The 21,145-nt window shown below is 47.4% G+C and overlaps 1 protein-coding gene across 1 annotated transcript in view; it reads right to left on the reverse strand.

The window, feature by feature from the left end:
* Nucleotides 1-341: 341 nt before the first annotated feature.
* Nucleotides 342-21,145, reverse strand: part of LOC128948754 (mastermind-like protein 3) — a 73,797-nt gene continuing 52,993 nt past the window's right edge. The window contains exons 3-5 of the mRNA XM_054293517.1: nt 5,185-5,412; nt 4,243-4,330; nt 342-1,600 (exon numbers count right to left, since the gene is read on the reverse strand). Of these exons, the coding sequence (XP_054149492.1) occupies nt 609-1,600; nt 4,243-4,330; nt 5,185-5,412 (1,308 nt within the window). The 3' untranslated portion in view covers nt 342-608. The remainder of the gene's footprint in view (nt 1,601-4,242; nt 4,331-5,184; nt 5,413-21,145) is intronic.

The raw sequence follows: 21,145 nt of genomic DNA on the forward strand, positions 1-21,145 counted from the left end.
AAACGGTGACCTCCCTGTGACTGTTTAGGTTTGCCATGTGAGTGTTGTGCATTTCCTCAGGACAGCCCAGCCAGCCCCATCGGCCTGGCCATGGCTGCCCCAGACCTGTTTGCCCCATTTCTGACCAGGGCTGTGCTATCACCCCTGAGTGTCAGCAGGCTTTGCTCCCAGCTCTTCCCTCTGCTTCCCTGGAAGCTGCAATGTGCACAGTCAGAAGAGATGGGACGTACCAGGACCCCCCTCACCACTGTGCAATGAAGCCTTGTTTTGAGTGGGGGGAGAAGGAATCTTCCCAGCCACACACATCAGCTGGCTTTTCCAGTTTCTCCATTCTGACACACGCGCACACACACAGAGAGTGGGCACTGCCACACAACAAGGATTGCTTGGTGACAGTTTTGGGATGTTGATGTTTTCATCGTCCCCTGAATCTTCCAAAGTTGGCTACAGATCAGCTTGGTTTGTACAGTTAAAAACAAAAACACCCCAAAATAACCCCAAACCAACACAAAAACCAACAATGCAGGGATGGGGAGAACATCTGACTTCCTCTTTGCTTGTTCAAGCGTAACAAAACATAACCAAAGCTCCAGACTATACAATCCCATTCACTGGGGGTTTCCAAACAACTCATCAAGTTCTTGAATCCACTCATCCCCTGGTCCGCTTTTAATAATGGAGTCCACAAGGTCTGTGCCCTCTGCTAAACTGGAGAATGACCCCCCTGCTCCTCCATTACTGTAGTTGTAAGATATGTCCTGAGTGGGATTCCTCTCATAGGCCGGGCCTTGGCTGCTCTGAGCAAAGGTTCCAGCTGGCATTTGCTGCGTTGGGGGCTGGCTGAAGCCCGGCATGGCAGGCACCCCTTGGCTCATTGCTGGCATCCCCACGGGCCTGGCCTGGCTGCCTGCCTGCTGCCCAGGCAGGGGCTGCAGCAGTGGCCTCCCCAGGGCCGGGTTCACGGCCCTCACGGTGCCGCTTGAGTCCATGACAGTCTGGCTGAGGCCCTGAGGGAAGTGCTGCTTGGGCACCCGCGGCTGCCCCGCTGGCACGGCGTACGCGGTGCCGTTGCTGAAGGGCCCCATGTCGCCACTAGTCCTGCCAGGTACGCCGTGCAGGCCTCGCTGCTGCCAGCTCTGTGCTCCCTGAGGGACAGGCCCCATCAGGTTCTGAAGTCGTGGCGCTTGCGGCCTCGGCAAGCCCTGGCCCACAGGTCCTTTCATCTGCTGCTGATGCTGGGGAAGAGCAGAGTTCACCAGCATGTTCTGACCAAAACTTCCAACCATTCCCACTGCTTGTCCAGAGGCAGCCTGCTGTGCCCCCTGGCCCGTGCTCTGCGCCAGGTTCATGCCACTTTGGTTTGGGTGCTGCAACACTTGGCTCATGCCCGTGCTGATGCTGTACATTCCTGGCTGGCTGGCAGAGGCGTTGCTGTAAGGAGTCACTCCCACATCCGACTGGCCTGCCGTGGTGAGCAGCGTGCTGGAGCTCTGGGAGGCACCCATGGCCATCATGCTCGCATTCTGGGCCATCATTCGGGATGTTCTCATGCTCTGCAGGGCTACCTGGTTCCTCACAGCCACCATATCCTGGGGTGAACCTGCACCAAAAAGGGAGGAAGGTAAGGAAAAGCCCACAGACCTGCAAATCTTAATTAACGCACTTTTGCATAAGAGACAATCTGTAGGAGCATCCTCAGCAGCATTTATCTTCTTCAGCTACACCTAATTCAGCTTCTAGTAAGCAAATGGAAAAACTTCCATGGGTCTTCTTTGAAGCAGCTGAACTTCACTTTACGATTTGAAGGTTTCCATTAAATATCTTCATTGTCGTTCAAAACTAAGCCTTGAAAATGGAAATGTCAGTCTCAGAAGGCCAATCAATTCTTTTAATAGCTCAGGAGGCATTAATGAATGGATTTTCTATAGCATAGCTACTGATTAATTCTATGGAAAGAAGAAAAATCGGGTTTTTGTGGACATTTAAAGCAGGGAGAGTGTATTAGTGAATCAATACTATAAGCACATTTTACTTCACCTTAGGCCAGTGATGGGAAACCAGAAGATCCTAGCCTTGTTAAATTCCACACCGTGACAGATAACTTAACCATGCTTGTGTCTTACTTTCAGGGGTAGGGGAGAGCTATTGATTTCTGGGAAGCCAATATGCTTCTATATTTACTATCTTTAAATAAAGACAGTTACCTGGAGCTCAGATTACACCATGGGTCCATTGTGGATTTGAGTCACTACCAAATACACCAGTCAGAGTCACTAACTAAATAGTCAGATTCTGCAGATTTGAGTCACTGACTAAATACAACACTCTGCAGGTGAAGCTCAGAGTGTCTGAGGCACACAACTTCTGCAGGCCCAAATGTTATTAAATGCCAGGTATAAATATGAAATCATTGCTTAAGGGTTCAGAACTGTACAACAGAATCTGAATGTTCTTAAATCAGCTCCTATTGGTTGTCCCTCAGTGGCAGACAACAGAACACTGGTCCCTGTTATTGATGCTGGCTTGGTTTCCATGAGAAACAGGTGGATAAAGGAAGCACCATTTCTATACATGTAATTCTATTATATAACAGAGGATGGCTACAACTCCATTTTCTGCAGCACCACAAGCTTCTGGTGGATGCTTTTAGCTCCAACACACAGCTGGAAATGAAACATTTTGTAGCATGAAGTGAGACCATCTGGATCTCACTGGAACAGGCCATGTGTAGTGGCAGCTTTTACTTTATTCATGCTATCAAACTGCTTTTTTAATGATTGGCACTGGGGTTCCCATTTTTCTTAACTTAGATCAGCTGTTTTTATGATTAGAAAAAGTCTTTTTATGATGACTCGAGCAAGTGCTTAAGATACAGATAATGTAAAAATCTTAATGCATCTTTAGCTATTTTTTAATTGAGAATGGCAGTTGAAAAGCTCCAAAAGAGTCACTAACAGCAAGAGGCTCACATACTACTTTTGTTAACTACTGTACGTGGCATAAGTGACGGGAGATCAGACAAGGAGCAGTTAAATGAGAGTTGCAACAGATGCCAAGGTTTTAGGCCACCTTCTGGTCTCATTTACACATAACCTACTGCACTGGATTACATTCATGTGACTAAAAAGGAAGAAATGGTGAACTATTTAAATTAGTTCATTTATGAAAATGAACTCATTGCTCTGTCAGATTAGCCTAAACTCTTCTCTCTTTATTTTAAATAATACATGCAAAGGCAGTGTTTCAAAGAAGCATGAATGCAGAGAGATTGTATGTATGCATCTCAGTGGATGGCTGTGCACTCACACTTCTTGATTTTGGAAATGAATTATTGGGGAAAAAAGTAATTCCATACAGAACTTATGGTGCCAAAGATAAAAATGAGGATGTGATTAGAAGAGGCCACCCTGATATATGCCAGCAGAAGATGTGGCTGCCTGTTCACATCCTGGGAACCAGAATGGCAATCTGGAATGTCCAGAACTGCCTCCCTTGTTTTCTGTTGCATCTACATGGTATTACCATGAATATACAGCACAAGTGTGTGTTCATTTAATGTCTATATAGAAATCATGGTTAGTGAAGACTTCAGCTGATGCTTTTCACCTAAAAAGCTCAGAATTAACTTCTTTTCCTAAGCCAAAATGAGTGCACTTACATCCTTCAGTTACCTAGGAGCACATCAAAATAATACTTGTGCTTTTTTTGAGATAATTTAAAAAACCCTCTATTTACATCTCATATATTTTACTGTGTTTCCCACACCTGACATTTATCAGTCTCTTCTCTAGATAAGGATGACCTCTCTTAAATTCTCTGCTCGTTGAATTAGATAAAGTGGGGAATGAAGGAGGGGCAAAACCAAGATAAACTCAGAAATGCTAGCAGGAAAAAAACTCATAAGAGTAGGGGTCAACAAGATAAATCTATGAATGAATCCATGACATCTGGATGTTAAAGAGGCAAAACAAATGTCATTAAAAAAAAGGGGGGGGAAAAAAGGGGGAAAAAAAGAAAAAACAAGCAGTTTTCACTGAAGAGAGCAGAAAGGAAAATACAAACTTAACTGAATATGCAAACTTGGGCATTTGTCTTTGGTAAAATATGTGGTGTGTGCAACAGCCTGTATTCCTCTTCTGGCACACTGCTTTAAACCTGGTAGTCACAAACTGCATAAGCCTTCACACATTTGCTACCTTTAGGGCATTGACTCTAAAACAGGAAAAACAACTGGACTTTTACCTTGGAATTGGTTGACCTGTTGCACTGGATATGGGCTTCGCTGCTCATGCAAATGCTGCCGAGGCAAATGTGACTGCTGCTGCATCTGCTGAAAATGAAGGACAGAAACAAAGCAGAAGAGGAAGAGATGATTAATTAATTAACAGGCTGGTGGCAAAACTGCAGAACCTGCAGTGGTTCTTATTTGGTGAGGTGTTCTGGAGAGACAGGCAGAGTCATCTGGAGTCCTCCTCAGAGCACCTGGGCTACTCAGCACTCAGACTCTTTTTGGCTCAAAAAGGAACATGCACTGAGGCCAACACCATCATCACTCCTTGCTTACAGCCATTTCACCCTGACCTCTACAGCATGAGCTGAACTGTCTTCAGGCAGAAAGGAGAGGGAGGGATATGAATTAACTTTGCCCATCTAAGTCTAAGGGCAGCTGTAGCCACACACACACCTTCTTTCCCTCAGCCCTGCCAAGGTCTAGAGGCTTGAGCTCCTGGTGCAAGGCTTTGCTCCATGTCTGCACTTATAACACTCAGCTGCAAGCATTACTGCATCCTGACCCAAGCACTGCAGCCTTGGAGCATTCCTGAGCCAAAACAGAAAGGGATTACTAAGGCACATTCCCTCTTGTGCTTCAGTGAATGATATTTGGGGAGTGGTGACTGCCAAATGCAGGGGAGAGGACCCGTGACTGTAACTGCAGCTGAGTCTGCCTCTGCTGGACTAAGTGCACCACTAGATGCCAGGTTAAGAGCTAACTTTTCCAGTGCCTAAAATCCAATGTGACTATTGGAAAAACGGGTAATATTTGCCAAGCTAATGGTAGGGCTGATTGTTGCCTCTTCTTTGACAAGCATTGCTGAAATACCCTGACAGGACCCACAGAGATAATTCCCAAATCTAGAAGGAAGAGCTGGTGCTAGATGCTCTGGAGACAGATGGATACCGTACCTGCTCCGCCAGGATCTGCTGCTGCTGCTGCTGCTGTCTCTGCTCCCGGAGAAACTGCTGCTTCTGCTGCTCCATCACGTGGAGCTGCGCCCTCTGCTCCATCAGCATCTGCTTCATGAGGGCTGCCTGGGGCTGGCTGCCCAGGAAGTGTCCCCCGGGGCTGGAGCCTGTGCCCATGCTGCTGGAGCCCGCCGGCTGCAGGGGCCGCGGCACTCCTGCCTGGTGCTCCTGTGCACAGAGAGAGAGAGGGAATGCATTGTTACTGTACTGCCTGGTGCTCCTGTGCACAGAGACAGAGACAGGGAGTGCCTCATTAACGGCTGCTGCATAGGCAGGGAATGCAGCTCTCCAGGCTGAGGTGGCACACAGGCTGTGTGTGAAGCCTGGAGCTTGGAGAACAAGCCATGGACTGCTCCCCACAGGGAATAGGTTCCCCTTTTCTCCTGTAATTCAAAGCCCCTCAAGTAAAGCAGGAGCACTTTATAATTAATTACTAGTGAAACAATGAAGTTGTGAGCTAAGTTTTTTCCCTGCTTCAGAGTAATGTTTTTCTAAACTTTTTCTCCTTTCTCAAGTAGAATGTTATATTTTCTCTTCCTTTCAGTTTCCCTCTCTTCATTTAACATAGCAATTTACCATGGCCCCCTGGATTGAGGAGCCAAGGTGTTGGGCACACACAATGAACAGTGGGAGCTGGCAGCACTAATTCCTCTCCAGAGCCTCAGGATTTAACTCCTTTATGTCTTTATTCAAGATTTCCATCCTGCAGCACTGCACCAGTGTGTGTGGCTGGGAGGACTCAGGGCAAGCGCCTTCCCTGCACACACGCCACTCTCTCTTCGTGTTCTGAATCCAATTTGCTGCCTTTTAGTGCTGGGAAAAGCACTGAGGAAAGGTCAGGAGGGAGGGAAATCCCATGCACGTCCCGAAGGGAGGGAGGGAAGGGAGGGAGGGGAGGAAGGAAGGAAGGAAGGAAGGAAGGAAGGAAGGAAGGAAGGAAGGAAGGAAGGAAGGAAGGAAGGAAGGAAAAGGAAGAGGAAGGAAGGAAGGAAGGAAAAGGAAGGAAAACGGAGCGGTGTCCCGGCGCTGCCGGCAGGTGGCGCTGCTGACCCGCGGCCCGGCCCGGGTGGAGCCGAGCGGTGCCGCCGCTTCCCGGGGCCTCGGGAGCGTTCCCGGGACTCGCTGCCGGCCTCCGGAGCATTCCCGGGACTCTGCGAGCCCCCCTGCCCCAGGCTGGCTGTCCCGCGGCCCGGGCAAACCGGCCTCACCGCCAGCGCTCGCTGGGGGCTCGGCTCGCACCACGCCGCTCTCGATGCCGTGTTTGCAAACTGCGGGCCCGGTCCCTATCTCGGGTGATAAGAGCCCGTAGAACCTCTTTAACCGATGAATAGAGACGGCAGGTACTTATTCAAAGCCACCAACTCGATGGAAAGGATCTGTATCGCTTTAGCATCCTTTGTGCAAGGCCTGCCAGGGTGAGGTCTGGATTCACCTGCCTCGCTGGCTTTTGAGTTTTGCCATCACTGTGTGATCTGGGTGTACAGAAAGGGCATCTTGCAGCACCCACGCCACCCACTCAGGGAAAGGGTTAAGTTCAATGCTGGAGTGTACCTTGGGAAATGAGGGTCAGCCTTTCTGCATGAGGGTCGGGTTTTCAAGGACTCTCCCATGGAAATAACAAATACAATTTGTCCACATCTCTACTTTTCACAGATACTCCCTGAAGGGCTCTGCTGAAAGGCAGCTCTCCAATATTTAGGTTCTTTCCCTTTTAACATCTATATTGGCTTGAAAGTTCTCTCCCTGTTCCTCTTTCTACTTCTCCCCCAGTCACATCACCCACTTTGCATTTTACAGCCTGGTCCAGCACAGTCCCTGCAGCACCCTAAGGCCAGGGCTGCAGCAGTGGCTGGGTCTGCCCCAAGCTGAGGTCCAGGAATCACTGAGGATCCCTCGGCTGCTCCTGCAGCAAACCCTTCATCAAACCCACCCCTGTTGCTGAGCTCCTACTTGCTTTGCTTTGGGGGAACACACACATTTATTGGCTGTCTCCAGCAGAGCTGATGGCAAAAGCCTTTTCCTACCACCCCTGGCCCTCCCCCAGCTTCTGATGAAGTCATCAAGCTCCCAGTTGCTTAACTGGTGCACAGGACTATCCTGTGTTATATTGGGATCATGGCCAACTGCTTCCATTTATAGACAAAAGCAAGGCCATGCTGCCAAATAATGGAGCCTTTGCTGCAGCCACCACAAGGTGAAGAAAAAGGAGGGGGAAGCCCCCGGAGCCGAGGGGCATGCTGTGACATCCCTTGGAGCTTCCTCTGCTAGCTTCAGTGCTCAGCTGCCTTTGGGGCTGCAGCCCAAGTCCTCTCTGAATTGCCTAAAAACAAACCTTCCTACAGAGCTTCTGTCCTGGCTCCCAATGCACACACAGGTACAGCTGAGGGACAGCTCACTCCACACAGAAAGCACTCCATTCTCTGATGAATTATGTTATAAATTAATGCTGGAGGTTAAAAGGAAGACAGTTTTGAAAGGAGCCCCACCAGCTGACGTGAGCCCGGTGAACTGGGCAGCAGCTGAAGGAAACAGAAGATTAGCACACAGGTGTCACTTCCAGTGTTGTGTGTTCAGTCATTTCGAGGTACATCATGAAAACTTCCTGTTGCTTTTAAAGCCAGTCCTTCATCTAGACCACCCTCCTGCCTAGAACATTTCTTCACCTTTTCATTTTGTTCTTGGCAAAAACTCTTCCCAACCGATGCTGAAGAGCCCTTCTGAGATCACTGGGAGCAGCTCTGCATTGTGTGTCCTGTAAATAAGAGCACAGCCCAGGCAAAGAGTGTCTGCAGGAAAATGCTCCCCAGCCCCTGGAGCAGAGCTCTGTCCCCAGAGCTGTAGCCCTGCAGCTGGCACTGCTGCTGTTGTGCTCCAAGGGGAGATGGCACCTGGCAGTGTGGCAGGAGCTGGGCACGGAGGGAGCAGCACTGTGCTCCACAGGGCTGCCTGCTGCAAGCCATGGCAGCTCCAGACCCAGACGCAGCCTCACACAGGGGCTGAACACTGAGTCAAACAACTCAGGCTGAGTGCAGCACCTTCACATTTACAGAGCTTAAAACCCAAACTAATGCAAGCTTCACTGACAGCCCTTTTTGCTCCTGCTCTGCCTGACTGTTCCCACATCCTCCTACTGCACCCTGAGCCTTCCTGCTCCTCCTCCTCATTCTTCGCTATCCCTTTCTCCTTCCTACACCCTATGCCTTTTCCTCTCTCCACCAACCGGCACTGCTGCCTCTTGCTGCACTCCAGACACCCCCATCAGCCCCCAGCCTGTGGCTGCATCTCACCCCTCTGATGTGCCCATGCACACAGCTTGGCTCACCCTGCAACTCCAGGGATCTGCAGCAGCAAGGGCACTGCCCAGCTCCTGCCCTGTGCCCAGGCTGCTCTGTGGGCAGCTGGTCCCTGAGGACAGTGACAAGATGCCCTGGAAGTGGAAACACAGATTGTGTTCTCAGCTCATGCTATCTGGGAAAGTGGTACAATTTGATTTCTCACTTGTCGCTCTGGTTCTGTTTAACGCCATGCAAAGCCGCTGTGTGCTGCTCTCAGGCTGCAGACAGCTCTCTCCTGCTCGCCGTGGCTCAGCAGAGTCACAGGCATTCCAGCGGGGAGCAGCGGTGCTGCAGCTCACTGCAGGGCCCTCGCCCAGGCACAGGTGAGGCCAAGGGCTGCTAACATAAAGGGACAATGGTGCCAAGGGCCTCAGCTGTGACACAGAGCAGGTTCAGGCCCTGCATCAGCCTCCCGGCAGCCCTCCTGCCCCTGCAGCCTCAGCTGCCCACTTTTAAGGCAGCCCAGGACAGAATTAAGAGCTTGGCCCCTGGGAACAAAAGCAGGGATTGAAGGAGCCAAAGAGCTGCCTGTTCCCAGAGCTGGAATGTGACCAAATGGCCAACATTTCCAAATGGTCAGCAGTTCCAAATGGTCAGCACAGCACACCTGGACAGGCCTGTAGGTTTGGACAGGTGCAGGGCAAGATGAACTTGTGCAGGGATCTGACTGCTCACTTAATGCCTCCACAGGAGTTGCCCCCTATGGATAAGCCAATCCTTAGTTAAGCAGCAGGAAGATAAATCCTGTGTCCTCCCAGTGAATTTCCAGGGCTCTGCTGGTGTGATGGAATACTCTGCAGGAGCTCAGAGTAACATATGTGTGATATGTACAGTTATGCACAGTAAAATGATAACAAAGGGAAGTGGAAACGACATTTTCCTCTTTGTCTCAAATCTTTCGTGCCTCTTCCTTATCATGCGGTGATTTATTCCTTGCACATGTCATTCAATCCCCCAACTGCAGCCAAAAGCAATCACGCAATTTCCTTGCAGAACAAGCAGAACGAGCACCAGCTGAAGCCCCAGGAGCCAGGTGGGGACACCCAGGCCTGCCCATTGTCCATCCCTCTGTGCACAGACTGGTGTATTTGGAGGAGCCAGCTCTGCTCCTGCTGAAGGCCGGGGGCCAAAGTGGCACCTCAGGGAAAAGGGGGCTGTTCCAGGCAGCTACTGGCAGGAATCAACAGAGGATGGGCATTCCACATCTCTGAGCTAAGCACTGCCCAACAAGCTGCAAGAGACATAGACTGGAGAGCAGGGTTGGGAATGTGTAAAAGAGACGAACAAACATAATTTTCTGTGCTGTTCTGTGTCATGTGAGCAAATGGATATTGAATATAAAAAGCAAATAGAAGCCAGGAGGTAGCTTATCCTGCACACTGCATCAGAAGAATGACACTTGAAAAATGTATGCAATCAGACATCTACATTTTAGAGTCAGAGCAGAAAAAGTAGACAAAAAAATGATTTGTGGCAGAAAATGCCTGCCAGCGAGTGACTTAAAGAGCTCAATCCATTTAGCTTACCACAAAAAGAACGGACAGATGCTTTTGACCATGGTGGATAAAAATACCTTCATGAGGGAAGAAATTCCTTAAAGAGCTCTTTTATCCAGCGAAGAAGGCAAAACCAGATACAAGGGCTGGAAGCTGAAGACAGATTCAAATCAGAAAGAAGAATCACATTTTTACCCTCTGATTCTGTTACCTATCAGAAATGGCAGATCTCCACCATTTGAAGGGTGCACGCCCTTGTGGATAAACACAGCACCAGTGCAGTGGGATGGGTGTGATGCTCAAGGTGATGTGCAGGGCTGATGAACAGCCCTGCTCTGCACAGCCCTGGGCTGCTGCTGGGGACACAGGCACTGCCTGCATATCTCTGTGTCTGTGTGTGGCTGTCTGTTAACCAGGGGAATCTCCAGCCTATTACTGGGATCAAAAATATGACTCCATTTCCATACACTGGGTCACAGTGAAACATCATCTCTGGCCAGTGTTTTCAGAGAAGCCTGAAAGCACATTCCTGTACTCCCTCAGAAATATTTCTATTGGATTCTTTGTAATGTAATGTTGTGACTTATTGTGTCTCACAGGGATCTTAATCCTCTCTCTAAATCAGACTGCCCACAGCAAAGCCACCTTTCTCAGAATGGCACCATCTGACAGACTAAGGAAATTACAAATCCATTAATTTCAGACTTCTGGGGGTGCTTTTTGCCTCGGAAAAAGCAGTGATTAGGAGGGAGGGATGGAATCCGCTGGCTCACAGCTCCAGCTCCAGCAGCAGGCTCAGCAGAGCGGATCGCTTCACCCATTTCCTCTGTCACCCAGCCTCAGGGAGGGGCTGCAGACCTCTCCTCCCCCCAGGCCCCCGGTTGCCATGCAGTATCTGAGCAAACCAGATCCCTCTGATGTTTGACACCAGACCTCTGCGTGCAGCTGATTTGTTTTCCTTTCACCTCTCTTCACCTGCATCTCTCCTCCCTGTGTTTTCCATACAGTTTGTTCTGCCCACAGAACACACAGGATCTGTCAGACTTTGGTGTATTTTTGTTTTCTTCCAGGAATTTTCCAGTGTCTCCATATCTGGTGATGAAGTAGGAAACAAAGGGCTCTAAAAGGGGCAGCTGTTTTTGTAATACTCTTTAAGAGCTGAAGGCCAGCAGAAGTTCTTCTCAAAGCCTGTGAGGAGAAGGGGCTTTGCTGGCACCTCCCCACACACCCCCTTCTGCTCCAGCCCAGGGGTTCCACTCACAAACCCCTGACGGATTCGGGAATGAGGGATTCAGGAATGTGGCATTTCAACAGAACGCCACTAAACTTCAACCAGCTCAATAAAACCAGCTTCATTTTCTATTTTGCAAATAACAGCTCTGGTGATCTCTCCCTTCTTCCCCTTTGCAGGGGAAATCAGTCCTACTTTCAGTTTTGTTTACCCCCAGTTTCACCAGCACACCATAAGACCATGGTATGGAGTGTAAGGATATAACGGGTGGGTTTGTACACTGAGAAGTATTTATTTATCTCAAATAACTATTTTCCTTGCAATTGCAGTTTTAATTGGTATTATTATTTTTAAGAGGAAAAAAGAAAAAGTGGATCAGCCCAAATTCAAACCAAAACACCCTCTTTACATCCATATCTTTAAAAAAAGAAAAATAAAAAAGAAAGGAGCACTGGCCTTCAGGCAAGGCTGGTGACAGGGAAGAGGGCGAGGATTTGAAGAAAAACTGAAGTGCCCAACCTTACATTTTAGGCATATTGTGAAGGCTGTAATTACTCCACTCAAGGAGTGCTGTGTGAAGCTGTGCCACCATGGCATTCCACAGTGTGGTCTAGCACTCAGAAAGCAAGAGGGAACTTTCAGGGATCAAAAGGCAGGGGAAGGGAGGTGAAACCCGGCCCGTGCCAAAGCTTTTCCATGCCACATCCCTGCTGCCTTCTCCCAGGGCTGAGGGCTTCCAAGGACACAGATCAGCCCTCAAGAGGAGCTGTGGCTTGCCATTTCAGTGCCAGCTCAGCCCTGTCCTTGTAGATTTCCTGGGACTTTGAAACTGATCCTGGAGAAAAACTAAAAGTGAGAGTTGAGCTCATGGAAGCCACTGGACCCTGAAGCTGGTGCCTGATAGAAATTTTCCTGCTGCAGGTTTTAGCTTTAATCAATGCCTCCTTCAAGCCCATCCTGGAGTAGGAGGGAGGAAAGCTGATGTGAATTGTAAGGATAATCACAGCTAGAGAACTCCTGGAAAGAGGGAGAGAAGAAAAATGGAAGATGAAAGCAGGCAAATGGTTTAAACAAACACTCACACAGGGCCAATGAAAAGGGGGAAGAGAGGGAAAATGGCACAATAAAAATAAATGATGTAAGAGAAAGAAAATCTTCTAAGCACACACAGGGAAAAATATGGGGCTTGGAAAAAGCAAAAGTGTAAGAAAAAGATGCTCTCTAATGGAGCTCTCCAGAAGTTAACATTCTGCATTATCAGGCAGCCCCTTTCCTTCTAATGGCCTGAGCCTGTACCACATTATCCCCTTGGACCCGTGGACCTCCCTGCTTGTTGAGGTATTTTGAGGAGCCTGGCTCTAGCTCGTGCCTAGCAGAAGCTGCCTCAAGTCTCCTGTGGATGACTGCAGAGATTTTTTTTTTTACTCTAGCTGATTTTTTTTTAAACTTCCTCTTAGTTGTTTTGTTTGAGCATAAACAAAAGGTATTTTTTCACACTTACAGGTGTTTTTGAGATCATTTTCTCTGTGCTGCGATGAATTAAATCTTTCAGTTTTAGAAATTCGAACTTGGCTCTTGTGTTGCTCCTCAGCAAGCAGTGTGTAATTTGCCAAGCCTGAAAGAATCCTGGCTGAGAAATAAACACGCTGTGGGCCATATGCTCTCCTTCCCCTGTGCAGAAGGCAGCTTACCTCAGAAATTGGGTAGAAGCTGCACTCACCCCCATGGTGTTGCTTCTGCCAAGGCAAAAAAAAAAAAAATATCCACAGAAAAATGGCAAAAGGCAAAAAGAAAGGCAAATGGGTACACAGTGACTCAGAGCCCTGGTGGCCTTCAGCAGATTATGATAAAGGCATTGGTGCTTATGAAGAATGTTCATCTGTACCTATTAATGCATAAATTCCATCATCTTCCTTGGGCCTGACAGTGACTGCAAAGAGCTGGAATAACTCCCTTGCCTTGTTTACATGTGCTTGTCTGTGCAGCCCGTCTGGAGGTGGGACTTCCATCTCAAATCCAGAGCCAAATATTTCCATAAGGGAGCTGGCAGGCCCAAGGGAAGCGGTCCAGCTGCCTGGCAAAGCAACAGGACCTTTGCTGTGGTTTTACTTAGCTAACTGCTGATAAACCAGGCTGGTTGGGATGGCACAACCAGGTGTAGGTTTCATTAGCTAGTTCTTTTAACACCCTTGAATCCAAGCAGCCCAGACCACCTGGTTCCAGCACTTGAAACTCTTTTGATTTTTCCTCCCTCTTGGATGTTGTTTTTGTGTTTCCATTAGCCACCTGGCCTTTACTTTGACACAGTCATCTTAGCCTTACTGAAAACTGAATAAGGCATTCTGATTTGGGCTATGCCTAGCTTGTCTTTAAGGTCTTTAACCTCAATATGTATGGCTCCCTCTATTTATACAAGTAAGGAAAATCTCACAATTGAATTAATTTCCTTTGCAAGAACTCAGTTCAAGTTTTAGAAGAACTGACTTTATCCCTAGACTTCCAGGTCTCTAAGGCACAGCTTGCTTTGCTGACCAAGCCCTTATTAATGCTGTCTGAGTCTTTCTAGATGGCCTTGATACCTCTTAAACCTTAGATTTCCTCTTTTTTTTTCCTCCCTCCACAACCTGAATGCTTTTTTCGCCTCCTTCTATACTGCCATCTTTCTAATGCCCACTTATCTTTGCCAGCTTAACTAGTCCTCCCAGCACAACCCTGCCTTTTTGCAGTCTTGGACTCACTTCTGAAGCCCTGCCTTCACTGGACTTTGCACAGGTTTGTGCTGATCTCTCCCATAAGAGACTTTAAGCAAGACATGATCTCCCTCTACCCCCACGTTCCATCCTGCCCAGCTCCCTGCTCCTGCCCACACAAGAGGTGACCTCATCAGTGGTCCCCAGCCCTTATTCTTGTCCCGGCAACCTCACTGGGTCCTCTCTTCTCATTTCTCTTGCCCCCATCTGCCTTCTCCTTTTGTATATCTCTCTCTCCTCTTGCTCTTTCCCATTGCAACACAAACAGGCTTTATCTTCATGTGTAAAAAAAAATCCAAACAACCTTTGACTCCTAGTGACTCTCCAGCTCTCTATTTCTTCTCACTGTCAGCTCTAAGCTTATTGAGTCTGCTGCTGCTGATTTATGTGATTTAGACTGAATTCAGGCTCCATCTCCAACAGATTCTTTCTCAAACAGGCTTTCACCTCTCTCCTGTCACAGAAGCAGAATCAGAGAGTTTCTAATTTTCTTTGTCTGGCTGCAGCTCTGCACTACACCAGGCTCTCTGTCATAGCCTGTCAGCTCCTTTTGGAAGCCTGGTCCTCCTCTCCCAGTGCTCCTGCTTGACTCCAGCACCTTCCTTTGCTTGCTCAGGGTTACTCAGACTAGTTTGTCAATGCTCACCCTCCCACCTGCTGCTGTTCTTTGCCTCTGTGTCCTCCTTCCTTGTCTCCTTTCCTTGTCCTTCGTGTCTCAGACTGAGTTCTCCCTGTGCACATTCAGGAACCTTCTCTGCACCAGTGACTCACCCACCTGCCTCTCTGTCCCTGGCCACTTCCCGTCTGTTCCAGCTAAATTCATGCCCTGCCTCTGGGATTATCTTGTGGATATCTGTCAGCTCAAGCTCAAAGTAGGCTCTCATTTACTCCGTAGGCCTGCTGTCCTTCCTGTCCTTCAGTCCCCATGGCCTGACTGTCACTCAGTCCATGGCCTGGCTGTTACCTGTGCCCCCATGCTCTGTGCAGTGCCACAGCCAGGCCCCTGCTGCCTCAGTCCCTGGCCTGGCTGTCACTCAGTCCATGGCCTGGCTGTTACCTGTGCCCCCATGCTCTGTGCAGTGCCACAGCCAGGCTGTCACTCAGTCCATGGCCTGGCTTGTTACCTGTGCCCCCATGCTCTGTGCAGTGCCACAGCCAGGCTGTCACTCAGTCCATGGCCTGGCTGTTACCTGTGCCCCCACGCTCTGTGCAGTGCCACAGCCAGGCTGCTACTGCCTCACACCCTGGCACTTGTAATCCTACCCTACTTGGTGACTGCCCAGGTTCTGCTGTCCTGCTATGCTATCATAGCCTGTCATCCTGCCTGTGCTATCTCTCTCCTTGTGGCCCTCTCTGTGATTCCCTTTACTTTGGATTTCCACACCCTCCCTTGCTCTCAAACCCAGCTGCAGCATATGCTGCCTCACACATCATCTCTCTCTCACTGCTGAGACTTTCTGTCACCCCATCACAACCCACTCTTTTCCACAAGTTACATTTTAGCTACAAGTGCCTTCGTGCTTTCCTCCCTGCTGGATGTCATTCTGGGGAGGAGAGTCTCCAAACCACCCAAATCTGACCCTGAACCGTGCCCCACTATAGTTACATTTGTAGAATTTCTGTCTCCATGATGTCCAGAAGCCTTCTGTTTCCTTGTACTCCCTGGTGTGTTTGTCTGCCTGCATTCTCTCTTATCTTGCTCTTAGGTTAGAAGTATTTGTGGGGAAGGAAACATATTTACATCCTGCATCTGCAGAGGGCTCAGAACAATGAGACTTCTAAACTGGGACTACAGTTTAGAGGTGCAATAAATAGTGTAACAAATCCAACTTCAATCTGCATAAGCTAAATACACTATTTTACATTCTGTAGGTGTGAAAATACCATTATTTCACTGTGCCCTTGCTTCACTACTTCTTCTCTTAAAGAACACAATATAAGGATGAGCTATCATGTGCTGGAAAAGCCAGGAAATGTTAAGTTACAGTTCCCATGGCAATTGCAGCTCAGCCCCCTCCAGTGCTGTACAAAGGTTATCACCATGTACAATAACAGGGGATGCTGAAGACATGCAAAGTGACCAAATTACTGTTGTGGCAGATGACCAGGTCTTTGAACTTCTGTGCAGGTAAAATCTTAGGCATTTACTGGGCTTTTAGCATTTAAGTCTGAGAATGTGAAGTCCAATAGGCTATAAATAAAAGTCAGAATGATGTTGTATAGCAAGTAGCTGGTGCTGGCTTGGAGTCCTCCCTGAAAAGACCCAGCTAATGGCAATAAGAAATATTTTCATTACTTTATGAGCTCTGGTAGCTGTCAGCGGAGAGAGGGATCTGCCGATCAGAGAAATCTGGGGAGACATCAGTGTGTCAGAACAAGTGAAAAGACTTGACACAGAAGGCACATTTTTGTTGGGCAATTTGCATTAGCACTCTGGACAAATTCTACATTTCACATGCAATTCACAAACCAACAGCAGCATTGCTAATTGGTGCAGTTGCCAGTCAACTCTGGTGCCTTGTTTGAGCTACCACTAATGGGAATGAAGACTACAGTCTTTCTTTAGAAAAAAATGCAGCAATTATTTTCCAGACTTTGAGTTGTGTTCCCCCTGCCCCCACTTTCATCCTTGTAATTTCATTATCTCAGTAACTTAAAAAGGACGTGGAATAGAAAAATGCAAATCCCAGAAAAGTCCTGCTGGAGTTATTAATTAAAACCACCACTGTTTGCAAAGAATGATGCCCTTCATTAATACAACCTGCCATCACTGTGAATTTGACTGTGTCTCAGGGTCCCAATGCAAAGCTGTTTGTGTATCTGAAAAAAATCCCAGTAAGTGGCAGAGCACTGGTGACTCAAATCCCACTCACCAAACCAAGGCCAGGCTCTGCGAAAATCTAAAATGCTGATGGAATGACAGAATCTCTCTGCTCCCTCTTAGGTGATATTGGAAATTATTTAACTGAAAACAGGGCAGATCTCCCATCCATCATTCTTTATCCTTTGTAAAGTTGAGTCTCCTGAGAAAAGGAAAAAGCATCCATAATGCAGCTATTACCACTGCTCAGAATGCTCAGGCAGCTGCAGCTCAGCTGAAGGAAGGTTTGGCTGACTCATTTTTGTAAGTTAGGTGGCTATTTTTAGGGAACATTTCCTTTAGGTCCCTACAGTGCAAAATCCAAAGGAGCTAATGACATTGGCAGGTGCCTAGGTTGTCAGTGACCTCCTCTAGCTGAGCATTCGCATTTCCTTACTACATTTTTTCATGATACCTCAAACCTTTCACAAAGCAAAGCCAAAGTGGCTTTGTGAAACCACAGGCTGTACTTCCCAATCATAGAGCAGGGCTCCAATTTACCAATACATGGTGTGGCTGTCAGCTGAGAGTCTACAAAAACTGCACAAGATAGTGCAGTCGTAATACCTTATTTCTGATATGTGGAGGGACTGGGGAGTCTGCAGCTTCCCACCTGCTTAAATATAATTCACCACAAAATATCAAACAGATGCATTCAGCCCTTTGTAGACATATCATTACCTTATGTGTTGATGTAACACACATCTGTAGCATATTGGCAGTACACCTAGCTGATGTGTGGGAGACTCCTAGGTTCAAAGTCTCCAGTATTTCTTTTGTTCTCTAATGAATCCTTCTTTTGTTTAGCTCCACCTCCCCTTAGGTTTTAGGTGTAACTCTGTCATTAGCATCTGAAATGTTTTTTCCTCCAAAACTACCTACAACACTGCAACAGACTGGGTACCTCGTAGGAAAAACCTAAATGAATCACAATTCTTACTTCAGACAGGTTTAACAGGTCTGGGTCACTTTTTAGCAGTACTGTTGCTCCATTAGCAAACTTGTCAACCAAATATTCCCCCTAACACCATGTGATGTGAGATTCCTGTGCTATATTCTAGCTGGTAAGCTGAGTTCATAATGTTTCAAATAAAAGATGCAGTCATCACTTCTAGGAGTGTCACAATTTTTGTGAGTTTCTGAAGACTCTCATCTGCTTCTTAGTGTCCAAAAATCAAAGCACTCAGATATCTCACAGTAGCTCCTGAAAATGTTGACCTGTATCCTTTGGGAGCAAACATTTTGTTGAATTTTCACTGGATTTCAACCTCCCACACCTGATTTTCTAGATATTATGTATGAATACACATGTAAGACTGAGATATCTCTGGCACCCAGACTGACAGCTGTGGTGTCCATCAGAATCACCATCCATCCTGGTGCTGGCATCTTTCTGGGCTTCACCAAAATCTACCAACAAGCTCTGGGAAATAAGCAGCTGAAGATGCTGCTACGGATTTGCTACAGAAAGGACTGGGATTTTAGCATGATGACACATGTCTAACTTTGCCAGACATCTCCAAATTGTAACAGAGTCATCAGACTTCAGTGTTCAGTTTGTCACTGCAAAAACATCAGCTCTTTAACAAGCACAACACATCAGCAATGTGCATTGTTGCCCTATACTCATCAACGAGAAGTATTATTTTTGTTTAACTGTAAGTGGCATATTTTGTTTGCTGGCTTCCTTCCAAATGATTCTGTTACTCTGAGCTGAGGTAGTCGTGCGTGTTTTCACTGCTTACAATGAGACATTTCTCTTTTAAGAGATATAAACACACCATTGCCAGAAAAAGGCATGGTGACAATGCTCAGGAAAAAAACCCCAAGCATAAGTAAACCTCATTCTTCCTCTCCCTAACATTTCAGAAACAATCCTGCAGCAAACTCCAGCTGCTTTGGCTAGGCACTAAAATCAGCAGAGATGCAAGTCAGGGCAGAAGCACAAGCCTTCAAAAGCTGCTGGGGAAGTGGTGCAGGAAGCTCGTGGAGTGGCTCTGTGTTGCTGTCTCATTTCCAGGTTTTTACTGTTATTCTCCCTCACTAAACTTGGACTGCTTCAAAATGTATTTTCTCAACTTTCTTAAAGGCTGTGGCCTTATACAAGTGAAAACCTACAACACTGTTTTGCAGCCAAAGTCTGCCTGGAGGGTGCAAACCTTCCTCTGCAATGGTCACACAGCATTTTCCAGAGGTATACGAACAAGAGAAACACAGAGAGGTCCAAAGATTGGTAAAATACCAAAACAAACTTAATTGCCTAATTAATTGAACTAGGCCTCACCTCCTCCAGAATGATTCACCCCTTTCAGCACTGGAAAAGGCTGGTGTTGACACTGCCCCTGTTTGTCTGGCTGCATATCAGCTCAGGAAAGTATATTTAGCTTTCAGGATTGCATCTCACCGCTCCACAGGAAATCTCTGGAGTCAGAGCTAAAGATATCACTGCACGCTTGGAAATTCATGGCCAGCTGTAAAAGTGGGGCTTCAGTGGTGGTCAGAGTGCTCAACAGCCTCCTTTCAAACGAGCGAGGAGGCTGAATAAAACACTTCACTGTGCTGGGTGCACCCTGGAACCCAGAATAGCCACAGCTATCTCCTGCTGGGATAAGGCTGAATTGATACATCCTGTTCCCAATACCATGCCCATGAGTACATGGGAGGGGGAGAAGCCTGAGGAGAGAGAGAGCTAGAGACTAGTGCTGAACAAGCACACAGAGATCTCTTCCTCCTCCTCGAAGCTTTCAGAAATTTTAAGAGTTGTCATATCCATTTCAAGAGACAGAAATCATAAAAGAGAACACGCATCTAACATAGGCTTTCTTTTCCTTAAAGAATATCTACACGTGGGTTGTAGTACCAATTCCAGAACAGACAGAGAATCCCATCAAATCCTTGTCCCTGATGTTTTTAAGTGGCATTTTGCCTGATGCTCCCATGGCTCCTGAGCCACCACTCCAGCTCTGGGCAAGCACAGGGCACCTTGGCCACAACCTCACCTGCTGCCTCAGTCTTGGAGAAGGATCAGGACCCTCCACTTCACCACAGCTAAGGCATGAATACAACACAGAACCTTTTCGTACTGAGATAAGGAAAAAGCAGGATGCAAAACCAGCTCCTGTTTTCTGTTAATAAGTGCTTTCTTACTTCATCTTATAATTTTTTCTCAAGTGATGGCTAGCTGACTGCATTTGATCTCAGCTTTGGGAATGCTCTGTATTGTCCAAGTAGTTCCAGTCAGCCAGAGCACACCTCTCCTTGCTCAGGGACAGGACAGCTCTGTGTGTGCTTATGAAGCAAGATCAAAAAGGAGTAAATGTAAACAAACTGTCCCTCTTTGAAGAGCTCCTTGGGATCAAGAGCATTCTGTCAATAGCAATGTAAGGAAGTACTGTGGCCTTAGGGTCCTGTGTGCTGTTGATACGGGGGGAAAAAAGGAACTTATTTCAGAATCTTATTTAGATCAACCCATTTTCTTTCAGGCAAAAAGCCTGGGGTGCCACCTTGCCTACAGCTACCTGGTCTCCCAAGAACAGACACATTTCTTTGCTTCCAGGCAGGTCATTAGCTGGTGGAAAGGGGGCAGGTGGGTGTATGCAGCTCTAGGAAGGGTGCAGGATATGTTTTTATTAACCCTACACAGGAGAGGATGTTGTAAGACTGATTTTTGGCAGCCTGATATATTCACAATGCAGATTTTGGACAAATCACTACTGTGCCTGATGCCTTGGCATCTCTACCCCTACACAACAGTGACAGTTCCTCTGATTTCAACAAACTGCCCCAGCCCCAGCAAGGCAACAGGATCCAGGGAGCTACAGTGCCTGCATGCTTTAGTTACATTCTCAGATAAAACATTTTCTCCAAATTAAAGCTCAGAATTGTATTTATTTTCTGCATGCACCTAAACAAATCAACTGACAAAAAAGCCTTCCTCAATACTCAAGGAAAAATATAAATTTTTCTATCCTATGTGATTTCCACTTCCTTTGAGCAATGTCACTAAGAACATAGGTTAAGGAGCAGGCAGGAGAAGGACACCAGGATTCTTGGCTAAAACTGAGGGATTTTCTGTGGCCCAGGCAGTGCCACAAGCATCTCCTTGTATCTGCCAGGGTGAGATGGAGCAGCAGAGTGCCACGAATCCATCGTGGTTGTAGGGAGCTGACAGCTGTGTGTTCCCCCTTCAGCAAACTGCTTTTCCCCTTTGTCAGGTGTCACTTGAGTGC

The sequence above is a fragment of the Melozone crissalis genome, unplaced genomic scaffold, assembly GCF_028551555.1.
Source record: "Melozone crissalis strain CALT ecotype California unplaced genomic scaffold, PUWL_Pcris_2 ptg000156l_1, whole genome shotgun sequence".
NCBI lineage: Eukaryota > Metazoa > Chordata > Aves > Passeriformes > Passerellidae > Melozone > Melozone crissalis.